Here is an 18,024-nt window from a genome sequence, read left to right as displayed (position 1 = left end):
AAATATGACTTTCTCTAAAACAGAAGCTCTAGGTTACGAAATTCAACTTTTGCATTGTGCTCAGTTTACTGGCAACAACTAGCCAATCTACAACAAGTAACCTCACAAAGAATATACTCAAAAAAGATACACAAGTGCCAATCTTGCGATCTAACTGCACCGCAGCCAAGTGCCAGTAAATGAACTCTACAGTGTCCATGATGTCACGGTAATTGGTCCTCTCAAGTGACTGTGACGTCAACAGACAGCGACGTGCAGTGTTAGCCCAGTATAAGTGTTGTGCATGATGTGTGCTGTGAATTCAAAATGCGCTAAAGCCGCTACACCTCGTCTTCCCATCAGCAGACTGTCTCGAATGGTTCGCGAAATAAAAGGGGTGCATTTTTTAGGTGACCCATGCTGGGTACTTGGCGTCCGCAGATAGCGTTGATTATCTCAAAGCGTTCAGCACTTTTTTTTAAATTTATTGGCTTTCAGAATGTGCCCATATAGCCAAATCAACACAGGAAATGCTGTAGTACTGATGGTAATTTGTGGTAAGATCTAATGGGACCTAACTGCTTAGGTCATCGGTCCCTAAGCTTACACACTACTTAATCTAACTTACGCTATGGACAACACACACTCCCTTGTCCGAGGGAGGACTCGAACCTCCGACGAGGGAGCCGCGCGGACCGTGACAAGGCGCTTCGGAGCGCGCGGCTACCCCGCGCGGCAGTACAGTTGGTTTTGAATATATATGGTCGACGTCATTTTTAGTTGCACCATTGTACGACATAACACAGGATTAACAAAGCACTGTTGCTAAATAAACAAGGATTACAATCAGATATACGGAAACGTGTAAGAAAGATGAAAGTCGATGGGACTTTGTATAGATCGTCGTAGTAGACTACAAAAATCTACTGCTAACACAGTAAGAAATCATAAATCGCCGATGGTAAACACGTGGGATACTCCCAATTCAGTCAACACTAATGACTGTAAACCTGAATTAACAATAAAATATTCTTTGTAAGTCGTGTGACAATCGTTCCAAAAGCTGCGGATAGAGAAGTCAATATCTTGCAAGTCTGTTAGTACCATCTAGAAACTAAGGAGAATAGTTTACAACAACCAGGTTTGTGTATACAGCCATACGTATAGATAAAACAACAGTGATGAATGGCAGCTACCTCTAAACGTAGAAAAATGCAAGTTAACGCAGATGTGTAGGAAAAACAAACCCTATTGTTCGGAAATCGCGTTAGTAGTTTCCTGCTTGACACAGATAAAACAGCAACGATGAATGGCAGCTACCTCTAATAGTAGAAGAACGTAAATTAACACAGATATATGGGAAAAACAAACCCATGATGTTCGGATACAGCATTAGTAGTGTCCCACTTGACACAGCCACGTCATTTAAATATCTGGGTCTAACACAACAAAGCGATAATGAAATGGAAAGAGAATGTGAAGACTGTCGTGGGGGAGGCGGTTGGTCAACTTCGGTTTACTTAGAGAATTTTAGGAAAGTGTGGTTCATCTGTAACGAGACCGCATATAGGACTGTGGTGGGTTGAGTACTGCTCGAGCGTTAGGGAACCGTACCAGGTCAGATTAAAGGAGGACATCGAAGTAATTCAAAGGGGAGTTGGTAGATTTGTTACCCGCAGGTTCGAACAACGCTTAAGTGTTGCTGAGATGCTTCGGGAACTCAAATCGCTGGAGGAAAGGCGGCGTTCTGTCCAAGGAATAGAATTGAGAAAGTTTAGAGAACCGGAATTTCAGGGTGACTGCAGAACGATCCTACTACCGCCAGCATACGTTACGCGTAAGAACCACAAGGATAAGAATACTAGGAATTATACGGAGGCATATAGACAGTCGTTTTACCTTTGCTCTATTTGAGATTGGAATAGGAAAGGAAATGATTAGTAGTGGTACAGGGTAACCTCCACCACGCACCGTACGGTGCCTTGGGAAGTATCTGTGTAGCCGTAGATGTACACTCAGACATGTATTCGTAGGAGGTACATAGTGACATACATTTGCAAGTTGAGTGTTCCATTTTCTGCAGAGTAGCACATGGGGATATAGACAGTTAAATGACTTTTGGTCTTCCCCTGCCATGCAAGTACCAGGAGGAGTATATTAGCAGCGCAAGGAGCTATACACTGGAGAGCCAAAAGAAACTGGGACACCTGCCTAATATTGTGTAGGGCCCCAGTCAGCACGCAGAAGTGCCACAACACGACAGTGGCATGGACTCAATTAATGTCTGAAGTAGTGCTGGAGGGAATTGACACCATGAATCCTACAGGGCTGTCCATAAATCCGCAAGAGTACGAGAGGTAGACCTCTCTTCTGAACAGCACGATGCAAGGAATCCCAGATATGCTCAATGATGTCTGGAGAGTTTGGTGGCCACAGGAAATGTTTAAACTCAGAAGTGCTCCTGGAGCCGTCTCATTGTCCTGCTGGAATTTCCCAAATTCGTCGGAATGCACAATGGACGTCATTGGATGCATGTCAACTGTCTGAGTCGTAACTAGACGTATCAGGGCTCCCATATCACTCCAACTGCACACGCCCCACACCATTACAGGGCCTCCACCAGCTAGAACAGTCCCCAGCTGACATGTAGGGCCCATGGATTCATGACAAGTTTCGAGTCATCAACAGTCCAATGTCAGTGTTGACGGGCCAGCCGGCTGCTGTGGCCAAGCCGTTCTAGGCGCTTCAGTCTGGAATCATGCGACTGCTACAGTCGCAGGTTCGAATCCTGCCTCGAGCATGGATGCGTGTGATGTCCTTAGGTTAGTTAGATTTAAGTAGTTCTAAGTTCTAGGGAATTGATGACCTCAGATGTTAAATCCCATACTGCTCAGAGCCATTTGAACCATTTTGTTGACAGGTCCAGGCGAGGCGTAGAGCTTTGTGTCGTGCAGTGATCAAGGGTACACGAGTGGGCCTTCGGCTCCGAAAGCCGATATCGATGATGGTTCGTTGAAGGTTCGCACATTGTGACTTGTTGATGGGCCAGCATTAAAATCTGCAGCAGTTTCCGGAAGGGTTTCAGTTCTGTCACGTTGAACGATTCTATTTAGTCGGTTGGTCCCGTCCTTGCAGGTTTTTTTTCTGGCCGCAGAGATGTCGAAGATTTAATATTTTACTGGATTCCTGATATTTACGGTACACTTGAGAAATGGTCGTACGATAAAATCGCTACTTCATCGCTACTTCGGAGATGCTGTGTCCCATCGCCGACTATAACACCAAGTTCAAGCTCACTGAAATTTTGATAACCTGCCATTGTAGCACCAGTAATCGATCAACAAGTGACCAGACACTTGTTGTCTTATATAGGCGTTACCGACTGTGAGGTCTTGCCCACTCGTCTCGTATAGGGTGCCTAAAGGATGCTGCGGTCTCGGAATGCTATATAACAATTCAAGCAAATCACATTAACATTCTTTATTACAGTAAAGAAGATAGACAATACTTAACTTTGTATTACAAGAAAGTGTCGCAAGCGATGGGCGACAGGCAAACAGGCAGTGTCTTTCCCTATATACTATGTCCATACAAGCAATGGATACGGATGACTAGTAACTGCTATCGTAGTGCTATCCTAGTGCCAGTCTAGTACTGTGCAAACGAGGCTTCCAGGAGCAGCGCTTATATTGTCCTCTTGTACAGACCGTTCCTGTCGTGGTATGGTCCTAGTCAGCGATCTATTGGCTGATATCGTCTCACAGCCTTCTCTGCTCTTGGGTTCTACATCTTCGTGCTGGCGCTTGTGGTTACACAGGAACACCGACCGCAATGCCGTGTTCTGCCTGTTTACATATCTATTTGAAAACGCATGCCTATACCAGTTACTTTGTCGCTTCAGTGTACGTTGGCGCGGTTGACGAACTAGTACAGTAACTTTTAGGTTTCTATGTCGTTGAATACGAACGAGTTTTGGAGGCTGCTTGGGAACAGATGAACAAGTGCCCGAAGACTGCTGGCAAGCAGTTTTACGTGATACGTATTACGAGGTGTAGTAGAAGTACATAGTTTGGATCTTTCTCTCCTCCGCAGACGCATGGAGGAGTGGTGTGTCCCCCATAATGGGGAGCGTCACTTAGCTGGTGACGATGGAGGTGTACGTGTGTGTTGCAGTTCTGGTCGGCCTACGTGCCCTGCTCGGCGCAGCACTTGGACGCCGTGACGCTCGTGCTGGAACAAGTGGACGTCATCCGCAGGCTGGTGGAGCGCTACCCCAGGGACCTGGCACTCGTCACCAGCGCCAGAGGTACGTCCACTGACTCTACTCTCAATCTCAAACCGTAAAACACTTACTAGCATATGCGCGGCGATTTTGTCACAAAAGGTCAAGCTGATTCTTGTACTACATAAGCATCCAAAGGTCAAACATTATGCAGAAACGAGGGGGAGCAATAGCTGTAAAAAAAACTCAGTATTTCCTTACGAACTAGATCCTACTATATACTCAGGAAGTTTCCAGAATGAGATTTTCACTCTGCAGCGGAGTGTGCGTTGATATGAAACTTCGTGGCAAATTAATACTGTGTGCCGTACCGAACTCGGGACCTTTGCCTTTCGCAGGCAAGTGCTCTAACAACGGAGCTACCCAAGCACGACTCTCGCCCCGTCCTCGCAGCTTTACTTATCAGCGCACACTCCGGTGCAGAGTGAAAATCTCATTCTGGAAACATCCTCCAGGCTGTGGCTAAGCCATGTCTCCGCAATATCCTTTCTTTCGGGAGTGCTAGTTCTGCAAGGTTCGCAGGAGAGCTTCTGTAAAGTTTGGAGGGTAGGAGACGAGGTACTGGCAGAAGTAAAGCTGTGAGGGCGGGGGTGAGTAGTGCTTGGGTAGCTCGGTTGGTACCGAGCGGGGTAGCGCAATGGTTAGCACACTGGACTCGCATTCGAAAGGACGACGGTTCAAACCTGCGTCCGACCATCCTGATTTAGCCAGCACGGTAGCTCAGCGTATTCCTTCAGAAGGTTACGTGCCCTCTGTAATAAAAAAACTGAGTTAATCGATCAACAACGAACTTAAACGGATATCTCACGACGTCCGCCCCGAGCAGATGCAACGAACAAAAGCGACCAAAATGAGATCTAAAAAAAAAAAAAAAAAAAAAAAAAAAAAAAAAAAAAAGAGTTGGTAGAGCACTTGCCCTGAAAGGCAAAGGTCCCGAGTTCGATTCTCCGTCCGCACACAGTTTTAATCTGCCAGGAAGTTTCATATACTCAGGAAACTACTAGTTTTTTCTTGAAATAATGGTTAACCATATGTCATCCATGTCGGACGTTTAGAAACTGTGAATGTTCACGGCATAAAAAGGTAAAATAAATACGTGTGTGAGACACATCTATTTTCTCCCACGACGTGTTTACGGGCTCCCATCCTCGCCTTCAAGCGGCTTAGTGGTTTACGTTACAATTTTGCTTTCTGGATGTAGTTAGCTGTCTGTTTTGAGCTCCATTCCGCTAAAAAATATGATACAATTTGCATTCCTTACACGTCTCAGTGTTAGATGTCTGCGATTGCTGAACCAATCCTTGAAGATATATTGGACAGCCCACTTTGATACTATGTGATCATGGTCGCGTCCAAGCTCTATGGCTCCTTTTGTCTTTCTGCGACATCTCCACGTCGAAGAACCTTACTTCGCTAATTCTATGCAGGCGGCTGGCACATGCACACCATTTCACTGCCACGACTTCTGGCGCCGGTGGGAGTCACGCGACGGTGTCTTAGACCATCTGTGGGTTCTTTTGACGGGGTGACTACTACAATATAAAAGTGAGTCACCACGAAGCAGTTATCCGAATGGGACGGAAATCGGTATATGTATATACAAATGGTTCAAATGGCTCTGAGCACTATGGGACATAACTTCTGAGGTCGTCATTCTCCTAGAACTTAGAAATACTTAAACCTAACTAACCTAAGGACATCACACACAACCGTTCCCGAGGCAGGATTCGAACCTGCGCCTAGAACTGCTCGGTCACCCTGGTCGGCTATACGGGGTGAAAAATATTTAAACCGAAAAACTCGGGGAGGTTGTAGGGGACATCAAAACAAATATTTTACCTTAATGTCATTTTTTCCTACGAGGAGTATTTAAACCGGTAGAGAAAGATTTCTCTGGCGGCAAATTAATTAAACCAAGAAACACTTTTCCATTTTTTTTATGACCAAGAGACAACACATTAACGCAACCCAATGTCAATTACAGTAGATTTTCAAATATGCCTCCATTGACACGTAAACAAAGGTTACACGGTCGGATCATGTTCTGTCTGATACGAGCAAAAACCCCAGGAGTATCCTGAATTGTTCCCACTGCTGCTGCTACTATCTGGGCAACCAGATCCCCTTCTGATGCAACAGGAGGTGCGTAAACAAGGTTGCGCATCTCTCCCCACACAAAAAAATCCAGAGGGGACATATCTTGGGACCCAGCAGGCCATGGTACAGGACCACTTCTGCCAATCCACGTTTCTGGGAACCGTCGGTCCAGGAATCGACGCTCACGACGACTGAAATGTGCCGGCACCCCGTCACGTTAGAACCACACACGTTGTCTTGTTGTAGGGAGCGGGCCGTTTTCCAGCAATTCTGGCAATGCTGTGGCGAGAAAATTGCAATAGTGCCTGCCATTTAGTGGCCTAGGTAGCAGATACGGACCAATTAAACAGCCCCCAACAACGCCGACCCACACATTAACGAAGAACCTCACTTGATGAGCGCTAGTAACTTTGGCATGTGAGTTATTCTCACTCCAAACATGCGAATTGTGCATGTTGAAGACTCCATGACGCCCGAACGTTGCTTCATCGGTAAACAACACAGAGGATGGAAATGTAGGATGCATTTCACACTGTTCCAGGTACGACTGCGAAAACTGTGATCTGGGTGGATAATCAAATGGGTCCAGGTTGTGGATACGCTGTACGTGAAATGGACGTAGCAACTGATCTCGAAGGACTGTTCTTACATTCGTCTGATTCGTCACCATGTTACGAGCAATTGCACGAGTGCTGATTGTAGGATCCCGCTCCACATGCTGCAAGACAGCATCATCAAATTGCAGCGTTCTTACCGTGCAACGTCGTCCCTGTGCAGGTAATCTGCTAAATGACCCGGTCTCCCGCAGACGTTGGTACACAGCAGCAAAGGTCGTATGATGCGGGATACGGGGATTAGGATATTGTTGTTGATAAACCCTCTGTGCAGCTAGTCCCTTGTGGTGCGCTACGTAGTACGCACCAACCATATCAGTGTACCCACTCCAGGTGTATCGCTCCATTAGTAAACAGAGACAATGCACTACTACACTGGTGGACAGCAGTTGCCTGCAACTGAAGCGCGTAATGCGCCCTCTAACAACTGAAGATCGTAACACGCCCTCTAACAACTGAAGAGCATAGTACGGCCTCCACCGGTTTAAATTTTCCTCATAGGAAAAATGACATTAGGGAAAAATATTTGTTTTGATGTCCCCTACAACCTCCCAGAGTTTGTCGGTTTAAATACTTTTCACCCTGTATCTACGAGTATATACATGTACACACAAACAAATGATAACAATTACAGAAAAATTACGTGATCTATTCAAGAGAAAACTCTTCACACACTGAATAAGTCAATAACGTGTTGGTACACCTTTGGCCGTCTGGCCCTCGGCTTGGCACTGAGTAACAGAGTTGTTGGATGTCCACCTGGGGGTACCGTGCCAAAGTCTGTCCAGCTGGCGCGTTACACCGTCAAAGCCCCAAAATAGTTGGAGGGCTCTGCCCGTAACTTTCCAATCGCTCTCAGTCGCTGAGAGATCCGGCGGCTTGCTGGGCAAGGTAGGATTTGGCAAGCTCGGAGACAAGCATTAGAAATTCTAGCCGTGTACGGTCAGGCATTATCATGCTGAAATGTGAGTCCAGAATGGCTAGCCATGAACGGGCTGTAGAATATTGCCGACGTACCGCTGTGTTGTACATATGCATCGGATGACAACTAAAATGTCCTGCTATGGAAAAAAACGGCACCCAGACCATCACTCCTGGTTATCGGCGCGTACTGCGATAACGATTAGCTAAGTAGGCAGTTCAGTTGAAGAGTAATGGACGTCTCCGAAAAGGGCACTCACAGAAAATGGAAAGAATAACATAGGTACATAGAATTAACAGCGAAGGGACATTGGGTAAAAGAAGAAACACTGCAGTTGATCTATGAGAGAAGGAAGCACAAAAATGTTCTGGAAAATTCAGGAATACAGAAATACAATACTTAGGAGTGAAACAAATAGGAAGCGCATCTGTGCTAAGGTGAAATAGCTGCATGAAGAATGTGAAGAAATCGAAAAAGAAGTGATTGTCAGAAGAACTGACACAGGATATAGAAAAGCCAAATCAACCTTCGATGAAATTAAAAGCAAGGGTGATAACGTGCAATAGGAATTCCACTGCTAAATGCAGAGAAGGGAGCAGTTAGGAGGAAAGAATACATTGAAAGACTCTATGAGAAGTAAGAATAAAAATCAGGAGTCGTTATAGGATAGAAGTATTGTAATCAGAATTTAAAAGAGCTTTGGAGGACTTAAGAGCTAATAAGGCAGACGGAATTGATATCATTCCATCAGAATTTATAAAAGCATTTGGGGAAGTAGTAATAATTCGATTATTCACGTTGGTGTGTAGAATGCATGAGCCTGGCGATGTGCGGTCTGAATTTCGGAAAAAAAACATCGTCCCCACAATTTCGAAGATAGCAAGAGCTGACAGTAGCGAGACTTATCGCACAATCAGGTTAACAGCTCAAGAATAATACACAGAAGAACGGAAAAGGAAATTCAGTTTGGCTTTAGGAAAGGTAAAGGCAATACAGGCAGTTCTGACGTTGCGGCTGATAATGGAAGCAAGACTGAAGAAAAACCGATACACGTTCACCTGGAGAAAGCATTCGACAGTCTCAAATAATGCAAGATGTTCGAAATTCTGAGATGAATAGGGGTGATATGTAATATGTACAAGAACCAAGAGAGAACAATAAGAGTAGAAGACCAAGAAGTGCTCAGATTAAAGCAGGTGTAAGACGAGGATATTGCCTTTCGCCCCTACTGTTCAATCTATACATCGAAGAAGCAACGACAAAATAAAAGAAAGGTTCAAGAGTGGAATTAAAGTGCAAGGTGAAGTGATATCAATGATAGGATAACATTGATATCCCTTGATGATAGTATAATTGAAGTCCCTTAATGACAGGATAACATTGATATCCTCAATGAAACTAAAGAAGAATTGCAGGATTTGCTGAATGGAAAGAACAGTTTATACTGTTTATACGGTGTACGGACTGAGAGTAAATCGAAGAAAGACGAAAGTAATGAGAAGTAGCAGGAATTAGGGGAAACTTAACGTAAGGACTGGCGATCGGGATGAAGTTAAGTAATGAGAAGGAGCAGGAATGAGGAGAAACTTAACCTAGGGATTGGTGATAGCGAGGTAGATGAAGTAAAGGAATTCTGATACACAGGCAGAAAATAGGCCATGACGGGCGGAGCAAGAAGGATATACAAAGCAGACTAGCATTGGCAAAAATGGTATTTCTGGCCAAGAGAAGCCTACTAGTAATAAACACAAGCATTATTTTGACGAAGGAATTTCTGAGAATGTACGGTTGGAGCCCGGCATTCTATGGTAGTGAAACTGGGTTCTGAGGAAAACGGAAAAAAAGAATTGAATCATTTGAAATGTGCTGCTACAGAAAAATGTTGAAAATTAGGTGGACTGAGAAGGTAAGGAATGAGAAGGTTCTCCGGAGGATTGGCAAGCAAAGGAATATATGGAAAACAGTGACAATAAGAAGGGACAGGATGGTGGGGCATCTGTTAAGACGTCAGGGAATAGCTTCCATGGCGATAGAGGATGCTGTAGAGGGTAAAAACTGTGGAGGAAGACATAGATCGGAATATATCCAGCAAATAATTGAGGACGTAGGTTGCACTACTCACCAGGAGACTGATAACTGTCGCTCGCCATACGGTCCAACAAACAGAAATAACGATCTGGTGTACCACTTGTATTCACAGCAGGACGTTTCTGTTGTTATCCGCGGCACCTCTACAGCACAGCGGGGATTCGACGATATTCTACGCCCCATTCTGTTGCCCTTCATGGCAAGGCATTCTGGGCTTACAATTCAGAAAGGTAATGTCAGTCTGCACACGGCGGGAGTTTCTATTGCTTGTCTTCGTGCTTGCCAAAACCTACCAGGGCCGGCGAGGTCGCTGGATCTGTCCCCAATTGGAACATTATGGGCAGGGTCCTAAAACCAGCTCGAGATTTTTACGTTATAAGCCGCCATTTGGACAGAATTTGGCACAATATGCCTCAGGAGGAACATCCAACAACTCTATCAACCGATGCAAGCCGAATAACGGCCAACGTGTTATTGGCTTGCTCAATTTGTGAAGCATTTTCTCTTGAATAAATCATCCACTTTTTCTGGAACTTTATTGTTTGTCTGTACATGTTCATAACATCGACCAATTTCCATCCCATTTCTGATGCGTTAATGTTTTTTACCTAGAGTGTACTATGTCTGGAGAACTACCTCTCTCCTCTCTAGCCTGAAAGGTATCTGTCGCCTAAGGGGTGGGCGGTTCCACATTACTTCGCCGCCTCCAGTGCTTCCGTTTACGAGAGTCGCTGCACGTACGGCTTGGTCCGTAAAATTGCTCTCACGTCGCGGGGTAGTCATTTGCACTGAGGGATAGCGAGTGGGGACTTTGCAAGAATCCCTGCACAAGCGCTATCGTTAACGTAGCCTTCCTCTTAGTTCAATGTCGATTGGAAGGTGTTCCGCAAAGAATATCGGAATAATAACACCCCTGTGGTGGGCCAATCATATGTGGATGTGGACAGTTGAAGTTTCAGCAACAAAAATATAACTTTGGGATATCATGAAAAGAAATTTATCAGGCCGTTCAAGAGCGCTTACTCACATATAAATACGCTGTCCCAACAATATAAACACCATTATAAGGAAAATACACTAATGGCCATTAAAATTGCTACACCAAGAAGAAATGCAGATGATAAACGGGTATTCATTGGACAAATATATTATACTATAACTGACATGTGATTACATTTTCATGCAATTTGGGTGCATAGATCCTGAGAAATCAGTACCCAGAACAACTACCTCTGGCCGTAATAACGGCCTTGATACGCCTGGGCATTGAGTCAAACAGAGCTTGGATGGCGCGTACAGGTACATGTGCCCATGCAGCTTCAACACGATACCACAGTTCATCGAGTAGTGACTGGCGCATTGTGACGAGCCAGTTGCTCGGCCGCCATTGACCAGACGTTTACAATTGGTGAGAGATCTGGAGAATGTGCTGGCCAGGGCAGCAGTCGAACATTTTCTGTATCCAGAAAGGCCCGTACAGGACCCACAACATGCGGTGGTGCATTATCCTGCTGAAATGTAGGATTTCGCAGGGATCGAATGAAGGGTAGAGCCACGGGTCGTAACATATCCTAAATGTAACGTCCACTGTTCAAAGTGCCGTCAATGCGAACAAGAGGTGACCGAGACGTGTAACCAATGGCTCCCCATACCACCACGCTGGGTGATACGCCAGTATGGCAATGACGAGTACACGCTTCCAATGTGCGTTCACCGCGATGTCGCCGAACACGTTTGCGACCATCACGATGCTCTAACCAGAACCTTGACTCATCCCAAAAAATGACGTTTTGCCATTCGTGCACCAAGGTTCGTCGTTGAGCATACCATCGCAGGCGCTCCTGTCTGTGATGCAGCGTCAAGTGCAACCGCAGCCATGGTCTCCGAGCTAATAGTCCATGCTGCTGCAAACGGCGTCGAACTATTCGTGCAGATGGTTGTTGTCTTGAAAACGTCCCCATCTGTTGACACAGGGATCGAGACGTGGCTGCACGATCCGTTACAGCCATGCGGATAAGATGCCTGTCATCTCGACTGCTAGTGATACGAGGCCGATTAAATCGAACATAATTAATTCAGTTTCATAATAATTACGTGCGGATGAAATGTAACGTACGCTTTTCGCGCAAAACAGCGTGTTCTCGAACAAAATTTCAGAGCACGTTCGGCAGAAATGTTGTCCTCCCTGTCTTCCCTCGGCTTCAAGATCCCGGAAATAGGAGGGTGCTGTTTGTCACTCCGCTATGCATTATTTCAAGCTCGGGCATTAGGTGGCTGCAGCGGGCAGGAACGCGCGACAACCGGTGTGTGCGAATGTTCAAAAACCGTAAGTCAGCATGCCATAACTGAGTACTATCAAAATTATGGCCCAAATTTTCGTGTGGAGTCGACTTCTGGAGCTGATAGTTTGATAGTGTGCTTTTTTGTCCTTAAAATATGATATGAAGTTGTTTCCTTGTTATCAGTCAAAGCAGGTTTATTACGAACGCCATCTTACAGCCAGAACGGAAATGAGCTCCTGGATCGGACATGCAGCTGTTTATCTGAGGACCTTTCGAAATGTAAGATCCGATTGGCCGCGCAATGGAAACCAGAGTGAAAATCAGAAATATTTTATTTGCAACAGTCTGCTAAAGCTTACAGCTACTTCTCTAAATAGTCGCCCCTCTGACTAAGACATTTGTCATAGCCTTATACCAACTTTCCAATATTCTCGTCATAGAAGATAGCCGCCTTTGATTTCTGCCAATTTTCTACACTGATCTGTAGCTTGTTGTCCGTGCCAAAATGTTGTGTTCACAGCCAGCGGTTCATGTGAGCAGTGATGAAAATCAGAGGGAGCCAAGTCCGTGCTGTCTGGTGGGTGATCAGACATCGAACACGCTGCAGGAGCGTCGTCATTGCCCCTGCAGTGTACGACCAAGAACTGTCACGAAGAAGGAAATGCATGACAATTACGTAGTGCGGGCTGCATAAAATCACGCGGAATCTCTCACCAGGCCCACACACTTGGCAGGAGACACTAATTTCAAGGTATCTTTACGTGCTCACTATGCGCTCAGAAGTGGAAAGAGTGACATGTCACGATCAATGGGCATACCAGAGACATTTTACAACGCATCAATGCAAAGCTTCATCGGAATTTCACGGTTTTTTCCATTTCGCGAGCGATCGGACCTTAATTTTTGGACAGCCCTCGTACAAACATCGAGTATTCCTGGCTGCCTGTATTTACACAAGTATCAGTTTTTCGCGAATACGAAAGGGTGTGTAGAAAAGTAATGTCTCTGAAATTTTTATGTATAAACTCTTCAAGCTTTTTAATTAAATGAAACGTTATTAACATTCTACATTTTTATTCGTCACGTCTGTAAATTTACAGCCCTATCCCGCTAGAGAGCTCCGTATTTTAGCTTGTAACATGGCTGTGTGTTGTTTAACTACCTCCGTGTATTAGAGACAGCGTGCTGTAATCGACTTTCTAGCTGCAGAAAACGTTTTACAAGACATGTAGCACCCTCAGCAAGACAATGCCAGACCACACATGGGCTTTGCGACAGTCTGACGCCTTGGGTTCACTGTCATCGAACTTCCTCCATAAAACTTCCTGGCAGATTAAAACTGTGTGCCGAACCGAGACTCGAGCTCGGGACCTTTGCCATTCGTAGGCAAGTGCTCTACCAACTGAGCTACCCAAGCACGACTCACGCCCCATCCTTCCCAAACGCGAGCTTGTGCTCCACTTCTAATGACCTCGTTGTGGACGGGACGTTAAACACGAATCTGATTCCCCATCTTTAACAGTTTTCACAAAAAAAGAAAAAGTCGAGGCATTTGTTTTCAGCACCACATCGTAAAAATATTAAAAACGCAAAATATTTCAAGAACCTTCCAGAAATCGTAAATACTACATAATAAACAATACTGCTGTTTGTAAGATTTGATCTGGAGATCCGCAGTACGTCAGACAGAAACGGTAACCACTACGCCACATTGCCTGCACTACAGGCTGTGTAGATTTTATAGTCACAGGATACTACACTGAGGCGCCAAAAAAACTGGTATAGGCATGCGTATTCAAATAAAGAGATATGTAAACAGTCAGAATACGGCCCTGCGGTCGGCAACGCCTATGTAAGACAACAAATATCTGGCGCAGTTGTTAGATAGATTACTGCTGCCACAATGACAGATTATCAACATTTAAGCGAGTTTGAACGTGGTGAAGTAGTCGGAGCACTAGTGGTCAAACACAGCACCCCTTAGATATCGATGAAGTGGGGATTTTCCCGTACGACCATTTCACGAGTGCACCGTGAATATCAGGAATCGAGTAAAACATCAAATCTCCGACAACGCTGCGGCCGAAAAAAGATCCCGCAGGTACAGGACCACTGACGACTGAAGAGAATCGTTCAAAGTGACAGAAGTGCAACACTTCTGCAAACTGCTGCACATTTCAGCATTGGGCCATCAAGAAGTGTCAACGTGCTAACCATCCATATAAGCCTTCGGAGCCGAAGACCCATTCGTGTATCTTTGAAGACTGCACGACACAAAGTTTTACGTCTCGCCTGCGCCCGTCAGCACCGACACAGTACTGTTGGTGACTGGAAACTTGTTGCCTGGTCCAACGGGTCCCGTTTCAGATGCTAGCGAACGGATGGACGATTACAGGTATGGTGACAACCTCATGAATCCATGGACCCTGTATGTCAGCCGGGGGACTGTTCACGCTGGTGGAGGCTCTGTAATGGCGTGGGCTGTGTTCAATTGGAGTGTTATGGGACTCCTGATACGTATACGACTCTGACAGGTGACACGTACGTAAGCTCCTGTCTAATCAACCGCATCCGTTCGTGTCCATTGTGCATTCCCATGGACTTGGGCAATTCCAGCAGAAAATGCGACACCCCACACGTCCGGAACTGCCACAGAGTGTCTCCAGGAACAGTCTTCTGAGTTTAAACACTTCCGCTGGCCAGAAAACTCCCCAGACATGAACGTTATTGAGCATATCTGGGATGCCTTGCAACGCGCTGTTCAAAAGAGATCTCCAACCCCTTGTACTCTTTACGATTTATTGACAGCCCTGCAGGATTCGTAGTGTCAGTTCCCTCCAGCACTATTTCAGACATTAGTCGAGTCCATGCCACGCCATGTTGCGTGCCCGCAGGGCCCTACACGATATTAGGGAGATGTACCAGTTTCTTTGTCTCTTCAGTGTATGTTTATTCAATTTGTAACTTGCACAGTATCACATTTACGAACATTTAAAGCTACAGTTTGTGCAACTTTGAAATCTTATCAAGATCTGACTGATTATTTGTACAGCTTCTTTCTGACTATAGCGATTTATAGATAACTGCATCATTTTCGAACAGTCTTAGATTACTATTAATTTGTCTACAAGATCATTAATATACAATATAAACAGCACGGATACCAACACTTCCCTGTACCGTATATAAAGTCATTACTACTTCTGTCGAGGACTCTCTGTCCAAGATAACGTGCTGTGTCCTCCCTACAAATCAATCATCACTCCAGTCTCAAATTTTGGTTGTATCATATATCATCGTGCTTTCTATAAAAAAGTTAAGTGTGCTACTGAGTGCATTTCTTTCGGGACTCAAGAAATACTGCATCTGTTTGACCGCTTTGATCCTTGGCTCTGAGAATGTCTTGACTTTGGTTCCATAGTATCATCATTCCGAGATATTATCTGTTACGAGATGTAATTATTTTTCCTCATTTCCACAATTGAATTCTAGGAGATCTAGTGTCAGATACGAGTACATACAGAGGAACGAGTAATAAAAAAAATTATTTTATTGTTGCTGTTCATTATCAGTTACATTACTACTGTAACTTCAGAACTACGTAGAAAAGTTAATTGATAGCTGAGGAATTTATATGTGGAGTTTCCTTTTATATTGGATCCAGTTGTAAAGAGCGGAAATATAGGGATCGTACAATTGTGTTTCCCGTCGCACTGGAATTTCAAAAGCTAAAATAACAAAGAGAAATTCCAGCTGCAGCTGCAATTAATTACAAAATTGTTGTTTCATTACGACGAAGAGCAAATTCAGTTAGCGGTAAACCGAACTATTTTCGAACCGCAGCCCACTTTATTGCTGCCGCTCTGCTCCTCGTTCGCAAACCGCAGAAATACAAAAAGAGAGAGGGCTGTTGTGCGCGGCTTCTGACCGTGGGAACATCGGCAGCTGAAATCGCCCTCATCCGCGCACCGGCGCAGGCGCGCCTAACTTCGCGTCAGCACCACCTGCTGCCGCCGACTGGCTGTTACCGCTGCACGCGCCTCCCAATTATTTCTTATGAAAACAGTTTCAGTTTGAGGCGTTGCTTCTGTAGAACATCTAAAATTACTTATTAACCTCCAGGAAAGCGATACGCCGTGGGAAATCCAGTTTACACGCAGTTCAGCTGACGGCATAACTATTCTACTGGCCACCTGCCGACTGCCGCTGTTGAACGTAGTCTTCTTTCGAATTTTTTGTACTGAAATGCTCACATTCATAATTTATGTTCTACAACATTGAGCCGTGGTAAAAATTTGCTGTTTTGAAGAGCGCGCTGCAGCGTGTAGTGAGAAGCAGTCGCCCTGCGTTTCTGGCGGTGGCGCCGGTGTGGCAATCGCAGCTTTGGTGTCTCCCTCTGGTGGAAAAGGTAGCTTGCACGTGCATTTAAGGAGCGCTATAAGCAGGGCAGTCCCCCCCCCCCCCCCCCAAATTCTATGAGTCCCTCCAGATCCTTGAGCGTCATGCACTCCGCCTCGCGATCCGTATACGCCTCCCATCCCACACGCGGATCCTCTATGACCTCATTCCTTTCCCCCATCTGCTCCTATTCCTCGAACATATCCGCATACTCTACACCTCCCGCCGCCTTGATCCCCCTCACCCCCTGGTTGCTCCTCTCCTCTCCTCTCCCATCCCCGCCCACTGCCACGTCTTCACTGTTGTGTCCCCCCTACCCTCCATCTCTACACCATCTCCTTTCACAAGGTGGCGTCCATCAACTCCCCATCCCGGATGATGCCTCTCTCCTCCATTTATCCATCCTCTCAACTCCGATCCTCACTCCCCCTCCTTTCCTCTGTCCTTTTCCCGGGCTCCCTCTCCCCCCCTTCCATCCTCTTTTTTCCCCACCTTCCCTCTCTCTGCCCCCCTTCTCTCCTCCGAGTCCTTTTGCATTTCCCTCCTCTGCCTTTTCCCATTCCCTCTCGCGTCTTCCCTGCCCCTCTCCCTCCTTATGAGTCCTCTCGCTCCTTTGCTTCCCCCCCCCTTTAGTTTTTTCCTCTCCTCCTCCTTGTTTTTCCCCCTCCTCCAGGTCTCTCCCCCCCCCCCCCCTCCCCATCTGCCCTTCGCTCGGGAGTGTCCTCTTTGTGCCGCCGTTTTCGTGCAGTGCTTTACAGTGATTGTTCCATGTTGTGTGTCTTTTGGGAAGTATTGCGAACGGCCATCGTACTGTCGCTGGGTGTAATTTTTTTATCTCTTGCGAACAGAAACCAGACTGTCGCCATGTTTTTTTTAATTGTGTGTCTACTATGATACTTGTCTGATTCCTGTGTATTTTATTAACATTGCCAACCCCTTTGCTTTCTGTTTTAACTTTTCGCATTTTTCCGCCATTTTACACTTTAAGTCACCGTTTTATCGCCTGTTTTTCTTGTTTCTTTTCTTCTTCCGTTTTTAAAAAAGTCTGTAGGCTGTAGAGCACCGTACTAAGCTGCTGCCAGCCCGCCCCCTTCGGGGGAAATTGAATATTAATAAAGGAAAGAAAAGCAGGGCAGTCGATCAATATGTCAGTCGGAGTGAGTCTGGTCAGTTGGTCTGTCTGTTGTCCGGTGTGCTAGTATCTGTTAGGCCGCCAGTCTGCTCGAGTTTGTTCAGGCAATGGTCACTGGCGGTTGGATCGATCGGTTGGTCGGTCGCGAAATGAGACACAAGATGACTTGTCCGTCTTGAGCGTCGGCGCATGTGAGGTTGCCACGTCAGTCCAGTGGCCCGCGCCATATA

General features: G+C 45.7%; 1 protein-coding gene across 1 annotated transcript in view; it reads left to right on the top strand.

Moving 5' to 3' along the window:
• The window catches only part of LOC126413267 (dipeptidase 1-like), a 218,110-nt gene that overhangs the window by 67,676 nt on the left and 132,410 nt on the right, over positions 1–18,024 (top strand). Inside the window, exon 3 of the mRNA XM_050083169.1 lies at positions 4,153–4,285. Within this exon, the coding sequence (XP_049939126.1) occupies positions 4,153–4,285 (133 nt within the window). The remainder of the gene's footprint in view (positions 1–4,152; positions 4,286–18,024) is intronic.

This window comes from Schistocerca serialis, chromosome 7, assembly GCF_023864345.2.
Source record: "Schistocerca serialis cubense isolate TAMUIC-IGC-003099 chromosome 7, iqSchSeri2.2, whole genome shotgun sequence".
In the NCBI taxonomy this organism is placed as follows: Eukaryota; Metazoa; Arthropoda; class Insecta; order Orthoptera; family Acrididae; genus Schistocerca; species Schistocerca serialis.
The sequence above is the reverse complement of the archived record's forward strand: the minus strand, read 5'-3'. Positions and strand labels throughout refer to the sequence as shown.